Source organism: Callospermophilus lateralis, chromosome 3 (genome assembly GCF_048772815.1).
Source record: "Callospermophilus lateralis isolate mCalLat2 chromosome 3, mCalLat2.hap1, whole genome shotgun sequence".
NCBI lineage: Eukaryota > Metazoa > Chordata > Mammalia > Rodentia > Sciuridae > Callospermophilus > Callospermophilus lateralis.
Genome location: NC_135307.1, coordinates 78,204,605 through 78,212,167, shown reverse-complemented (window position 1 = coordinate 78,212,167; position 7,563 = coordinate 78,204,605). Strand labels below are relative to the sequence as shown.

The 7,563-nt window shown below is 38.6% G+C and overlaps 1 protein-coding gene across 1 annotated transcript; it reads right to left on the bottom strand.

Annotated features, from left to right (window-relative positions):
- Nucleotides 1–5,286: 5,286 nt before the first annotated feature.
- LOC143394669 (olfactory receptor 11H12-like) lies at nt 5,287–6,270 on the bottom strand. Its single transcript, XM_076849333.2, has one exon. The coding sequence runs from the start codon at nt 6,268–6,270 to the stop codon at nt 5,287–5,289; it is 984 nt and encodes a 327-aa protein (XP_076705448.2).
- Nucleotides 6,271–7,563: the final 1,293 nt, after the last annotated feature.

Here is a 7,563-nt window from a genome sequence, read left to right as displayed (position 1 = left end):
TTGCTCTGAGGCTTATTTTTATTTTTTATTTTTTTAATTAGTTATATATGACAGCAGAATGCATTTCGTTTAATTGGACACAAATGGAGCACAAGTTTTCATTTCTCTGGTTGTACACAATGCAGAGTCACACTATTTGTGCAATCATACATATATCTAGGGTAATGATGTCTTAAATGATGTTGGTCTCATTCCACCGACTTACCTACCACCATGCCCCTATTTCCTCCCCCACCCCTTTGCCTAATCAAAGTTCTTTCATTCTTCCCATGTTCCTTCCTGCATTATGCTTTAGCATCCACTTATCAGAGAACATTTGGCCTTTGGTTTTTTGGGATTGGCTTACTTCGCTTAGCATGATATTCTCCAACTCCATCCATTTACCTGCAAATTCCATAATTTTATTCTCTTTTAATGCTGAGTAATATTCCATTGTGTGTATAGACTACTGTTTTTTATCTATTCATCTATTGAAGGGCATCTAGGTTGGTTCCACAGCTTAGCTATTGTGAATTGAGCTGCTATAAATATTGATGTGGCTGCATCACCACAGTATGCTGGTTTTAAGTCCTTTGGGTATAGACCAAAGAGTGAGATAGCTGGGTCAAATGGTGGTTCTATTCCAAGTGTTATAAGGAATCTCCCTATTGCTATTCAGAGTGGTTGTACCAATTGCAGTCCCACCAGCAATGTAGGAGTGTAATTTTTCCTTACTTCCTCGCCAACACTTATTGTTGTTTGTATTCTTGATAATTGCTGAGGCTTATTTTTAAAAGGACATGTTTTTTTTTTTTTCTGTCTTCTCCCCTGTCCCCTCCTTAACAAGATTAAGGAGACAGTGTTATCTTTCCCTAGTTAATTGTCCTTAAACACACCACAGGAAGGAAATATCTGCCAGTATGTAAGTGGATATCTCCCAAATGATCAAGTGAGTCCTAACATACCATCAAGGCACCCTAGAACCCCAGAGCATACCTGGAATGCAATGTTTGAAGAGTTTCTTTAAATACCCCTGTTCCTCCTGATGAGCAGAATCATAGCCCCTATGACTGGAGTCCCCTATATTTCTCCTTTGCTAACAAAGCAATAAAACTACTTTTTCCTTTTTCTCAAAACCATGCCTTACTTCAAAATAAAGGGCCAAATGTTTTCTCTGATAAGTAGATACTGATCCATATGGGGGTGGGGGGCATGGGAGGGATGGAAGAACTTTGGGCAAAGGGGAGGGAGGTGAGTATAGGGAGTTTGGGGGTAGGAAAGGTGGTGGAATGAGATGGGCATCATTACCCTAGATACACGTATGAAGACATGAATGGTGTGACTCTACTTTGTGTAAAACCAAAGAAATGAAAAAATGTGCTCCGATCTTGTTCGATGAATCAAAATACATTCTGCTGTCATGTATAACATGTATGACAAATAAATAAAATAAATAAATAAAATATATTTATTATTAAATTGGCATGCATTGTCATCTGGGACCAGGACTGAGCTTTTGGTAATAGTAGTTTAAAAATATTTTCTGTTTTTTTTTTTTTTTTTTTTTGCAAAATTCTCACATGGTTCATGCATTATTCTCTTTAATTCAGAGATATTTATTTTGAAAGTTATTTTGAATACTCTGACAGTTATTTTGAATACTTACTGACAGTTATTTTGAATACTCTGTCAGGATAATTATTCAGCTCCATTTTATTAAAGTTGATTTATCTTGCTTATTTATTGGGCACATTTTTGCTTGTTTCTTCATTTTCTTGGACTCTTTCTTGATGTCTGTGTTTTAGGTAAAGGGAACATGTCTCCCAGGTTTACATACTGGTCTTGAATAAAAGAAAAATTCCATCAATCAACCTGGCCAGAGAATATGTGGCCCTCTATCTTTCCCTTTCCAGGGAGAACGAGAAACTGCTTTTTCTCTGCTCACTCTGTACTGAGCCATGGACAGGAAGGATCTATGATGTCTACCAGCCAAATTGCCATTTCTCATTCTGTGAAGAATGTCATTGGCTTTTTGATAGAAATCACACTGAATCTGCATAATGCTTTTAGTAATATGGATAGTTTGACAGAATTAATTCTGCCTATCCAAGTGTAACAGTGGTACATTTTATCTTTTGAATATAGCCTTTGCAGCTTATTTTAAAAGGAATATTTTTTTTTTCTTTTCCTCTTCTCCCTGTCCACCTCACTAAACTGGGGGTAAGGAACAGAATTATCTTTGTTGCTGACAGCTTAGTCCTTTCCCCCAATGCCAATCCAGTACAAGGACATGGTTTTTAGAAAAAAAGTAAAAGAAAGCTTATTGCTTTGCTAGCAAAGGAGAAACAAAGGGGACTCCTGTCCCAAAGGCTGTGATTCTGGCCATTGAGAGGAACACGGAACTTTTAAAGAGGTAATTCAAAGGCTACATTCCTCATGTTCTGTGTTGGAGTTATAATTCACCTATTAATTTGTGAGATAGTTATTTTCTGAGATATTCTGGTACCATCCCGTAGTATGGAGGAACAGATAACTGTGCCCCAGATGGGGAAGAAAGGTAATCCTAATTCCCCAGAGATTAGGGAGCAGGAGAGATTAGGGAGGAGCAGAGAGAAAGGAAGATAAAGAAACATGTCCATTTGAAAAATAAGTTGCAGTGACGGCACAACAGGGATATATCCAAACCATAAAGTAGACCACTGTTACACCTTGAGTTATCTGTTCTCCACAGGAAGGAAATGCCACCAGAATAAGTAGAAAGTGACTAATCCCCAAATTAACAAGTAAATTTCAGTAGGCCTCAGGGCACACCTGGGACCCCCTGCAGGGCACACCAGGAATCTAGCCTTTGAATACCTTCTTTAGCCCTCTGTTTTCCCTGACCACTACGTCTGGGACAGAAATCCCCTGTGTTTCTCCTTTGCTAGCAAAGCAATAAAACTTCTTTTTCCCTTTTCTCAAAACCAGGTCTCCTTATTGGATTAGAATTGGGGACAAGGACGGAGCTTTCAGTAACACAAGGACATGTGTGGACTTTCTGTCTTCTAAGTTCTAAGTTTATTGTAGAGGCCTTTCACCTCTTTGGGTTAGATTTATTCCCAAGTATTTTATTTTTTTGAGATTATTTTGAAGGGGATAGTTTCCTGAATTTCTTTTCCAGCAGTTTCATTATTGGAGTAAAGGAAAGTATTTGATTAATTCATTTGGAAGCATAAAATTCCCAGAATAGTCAAAGCAATCCTGAGCAAGAAAAGCAATCACAATATATGACCAACTTATACTAAAGTGCTATAGTAACAAAAATAGCACAGTGTAAACATCAACACACACATGAAGATGAATGGAATAGAATAGAATACCCAAGTGCAAATCCACATGAATATAGTCACCTGATACTTGACAAAGTTTCCAAAAACACATTGGAGAACAGATAACCTTTTTAACAAGTGGTGCAGAAGAATGAAACTAGATCCCTGTCTGTCATCCTGCACCAAAGTCAACCCGAAGTGGATCAAAGTTCTAGAAATTAGACCAGAAACCTGCAATTTCTAAAAGAAAACACAGGTTCAACACTCCAACATATTGGTGCTGGTATTGAATTCCCTTGTAAGATGCCTAAAGCTCAAGAAATGAAATCAAGAATCAGCAAATGGGATGGTATCAATTTTAAAAGTTTCTTCACAGCAAAGGAAACATGAATCTGAAGAGAGACCCTACAAAATGGAAGAAAATCTTTACCAGCTGCTCCTAGGATACAGGATTAATATCCAGAGTATAGAACTCAAAAAAATGTAATACAAAAGAAACAAATAATCCAATGAATAAATAGATACTTCTAAAAAGAAGAAATACAAATAACCATCAAATATGTGAAAAAATGTTCAATATTCCTAATGATCAGGGAAATGCAAATCAAAACTATAATGATATTTTATCTCACTCCAATTAGAATACAAATAATAATAAATGCTCCCGAGGATGTGGAGAAAAAGGAAAACTTACACATTGTTGGTGAGACTGCAAATTAGTTCAACCACTCCAGAAAGCAATATGGAGATTTCAATACTGAAGGAGTAGAACCACCATATGACCCAGTTATCCCACTCCTTGCTATTTATCCAAGAGAATTAAAATCAGCATACTATAGTGATATGGGAACATTAATGTTGATAGCAGTGCAGTTCACAATAGCCAAGTTATGGAATCAGCCAAGTGCCTGTCAACACCATGGACACACATTTGCACATACACATATATAACCCAAATCAAAAGCCCAAACCAAACCACACAGTATATTTTGGGTAAAAATGTAGGAATCATACTCTGTGTTCCATGGAAGTTCACATGGAGGAGATTTGCCAAGAGAAATAGGACATGACTTTCACAGAGCAGGTGGGTATGAGATTGCTTTTGATTCTGATAAAGAACAAGAAAACACAGAATGAACCACAATTAATATTCTAATAAAATTTATTGAGTGCTTTCTACATGCTAAAGAGAGTAGGGGAGAATTTAATAAACAATTTCTCACTAAAATCTGACACTAATTGTTCTGTGTTGAAGGAATCGCCATACTAATTTTATAGATTTAATTAGGTAATGTCAAATTCAACAATTGATTAAGGAAAGAATCAAGTTCCTATCAAGAACTTCAGATATAAAATCTTATATCCTTTCACAATAAATTGAAAAAGAATTCAAACTAGAAGTTGAGTAGAGATATAATGCTTTCTTCTCCCTTCACCATCAAAAAATACAATCAAGCATTATGTTGACTGAAGTCCTCCCTAACAGTCATTCCTCAGAGCCCATCCCAGGGAAATTTAGGTGTTTCCTTTTTGTGTTCCTGTGACAACTGTATATATAACAATTAGAGAATCTTAATTGCATTTTATGGTAATTAGTGGTGTTTTTTTTTTTTTTTTTTTTGGTACCAGGGATTGAACTCAGGGCACTCTACCACTGGGCCACATCTCCAGCTCTATTTTTTTTTTTTTTTTTTTAGAGGCAGGGTCTCACTGAGTTGCCAAGGACCTCACCAGTGCTAAGGCTGGCTTAGAACTGGCAATCCTCCTGTCTCAGCCTCCCTAACCGCTGGGATGGTAATTAGTTTTTTGCTTGCCTGTCTCATCTCACAAGACTGTTACTTGAGGGAAGGGATTGTGTCTGAATTATTTTCATAATTATCTTCATAGCCCAGTGTTGAGTTTAGTGTCTAACACAGAGGAGGCAATCAGTGAATTTTTTTGACTGGATGATTCTAAATGTAAATATTTTGCCACCTTACCCACATCACACTAAACTAGATTATTCCACACTTCTGGACCTGCTGCCAAAGATGTTTAAAGAAATTTTAAACTTTTCCAGAACTTTCCACAGAGCGCTTTTCATCTCCTTATTCCTGAGACTATAGATCAGGGGGTTAAAGAGTGGGGTTACCATTGCATAGAACAAGGTCATGATTTTTGGCATCAAGGTGGAGTGGCTAGACCCTGGGCTCACATGCATTACCATAATGGTACCATAGAATAGCAGCACCACAGCCAAGTGGGACCCACAGGTAGAAAATGCCTTCTGCCGACTGGATGCTGAGGGCAACTGAAGAACAGCTAGTAGAACCAGGGCATAGGAGATGAGGACAAAAAGAAAGCTAAGGAGGATGACCAGGGAACTTAGGGTATAGCTAGTGAGTTTGGACATAGGGGCAGGGGCACATGAAAGGGTCAGCAATGGGCCAGAGTCACAAACAAAGTGGTCAATTACATTAGGACCACAGAAAGGCAGTTGGGAGATAAGAATAACAGGTACCAGATACCAGAGGAAGCCACATACCCAGCAGGAAACCACGAGGTTGAAACAACGTTGTCCAGTCATAACTATGGCATAATGGAGAGGATGACAGATGGCGAAGTATCTGTCAAAGGCCATTGCTGAGAGAAAGAAGCACTCAGTAGAGCCCATGGAAAAGAAAAAATATAACTGTAGGAAGCAACCAGTGAAAGAGATGCTCTTGGTCTCTGAGAGGAAGTTGACCAGGGTGTTTGGGACAGTGGAGTTGACATACCAGATCTCCAGGAATGCAAAATTCCCCAGCAGGACATACATAGGGGTGTGGAGGTGCTGGTCCCAACACACAGCACAGATGATGGCTCCATTTCCCATGAGAGTCAGGAGATAGACGATGAAGAAGACCATAAACAGCATAAGCTGAATCTCCCTGCTGCAAGGGAACCCCAAAAGGATGAATTCACTCACTGACCCAGAAGAGAATCCTGATCCAGAGACGTTCATTGAGTCTGTAAGCTGTGCTGCAATGAGACATTGTGATCATGAGGCCAAATCCAAATGACCAAACACAACAAACAAAACCCTTTCTGATCTGATCTTTACTTCTCTAACCTCATCTCCTTCCCTCTGTCCCCTCAAATCATATGGCCCAGTAAGGTAGTTTGTACTTCCACCAAATGACATGCTGTTCTCTGTACCTAACATAGATGTTGCTTCTTTCTTCTTTCTCTCTGTTTGTTCATTCCTCCTATGCCCTTTCCTTTTTTTTTCCTCCTTGTTTTGACTTTTTGTCTTTCTTTTTTGATTTGAACTATTGGTACTTTCAGTTTATATTGTTCATCAAATGACTCCTTCAGAAAATATTACTGTACTTCACAATCATGTCCTATTTTTTTGTTCTGCCATAATAGCTGATGTCTCTGTGTAGAAATTATTATACTAATGGCCTGGCATGGTGGAGCATGCCTGTAATCCCAGCGGCTCGGGAGGTGGAGGCAGGAGTGCAAAGGCAGCCTCAGCAATTTAGCGAGGCTCTAGGCAACTCAGTGAGACTCTGACTCTAATAAAAATACAATATAGGGTGAGGGATGTGGCTCAGTGGTCGAGTGCCCTTGAGTTCAATCCCTGGCACCCCAAAACAAAAAAAACATAAACATTATTATACTAAGTCTTATGATAACTGGTCACTTTCTTTCTTTACCACTGTGAATTTCATGAAAGGAAAAGTCATATTTTTCATCTCTGTGTTATTGTTGCAGAGAGGACTGCTTGAGGCTGTGGAGTGCCAGCACTCACTTGCCAACTGAGGCCACAGTCTGGATGCTGAGCTTTGTGGAAATACATGGCAAAGGTCCTAGGGTGGTTAGATGCCACTTGATGATTTTATTTTCCTTAAGACTGAGTTACTCCCTTGTTCCAGCACTTTTGGACCCAGAATTTTTCCTCTGGGTTGCTTTTCTTTTCTTTGTTCTTTGCTCAGTTGCCACTTAGTTCATTTTTTTCTAAAGCTATTTTTTGGAGAAAAGGACTCTATGAAGCTCTTGGAAAGGGAAACTGTTACTGGAGGAATTAACCAATAAGACTGATGGACTCAGTATGTAAGAAGGATTTAGGGGTTGGTAGTCTGGTCTACACTGAACTGATGGTCTTACAAAATATTTAATGGTCTTGTCTTTGATGACCAATCTAATGAAAGAAAGGTGTAACCATTTAGGAGAAAGAAAACTCTAAAATGATTAATTTGGTTTCCTCACTTAAGAGAAGAAATACCTCTTTTTCCAAAGACTGTTCTGATAT

Bases quoted from the DNA above. Each gene is read 5' to 3' on its own strand.
- LOC143394669 (XM_076849333.2), bottom strand. From the start codon at position 6,270: ATGAACGTCTCTGGATCAGGATTCTCTTCTGGGTCAGTGAGTGAATTC.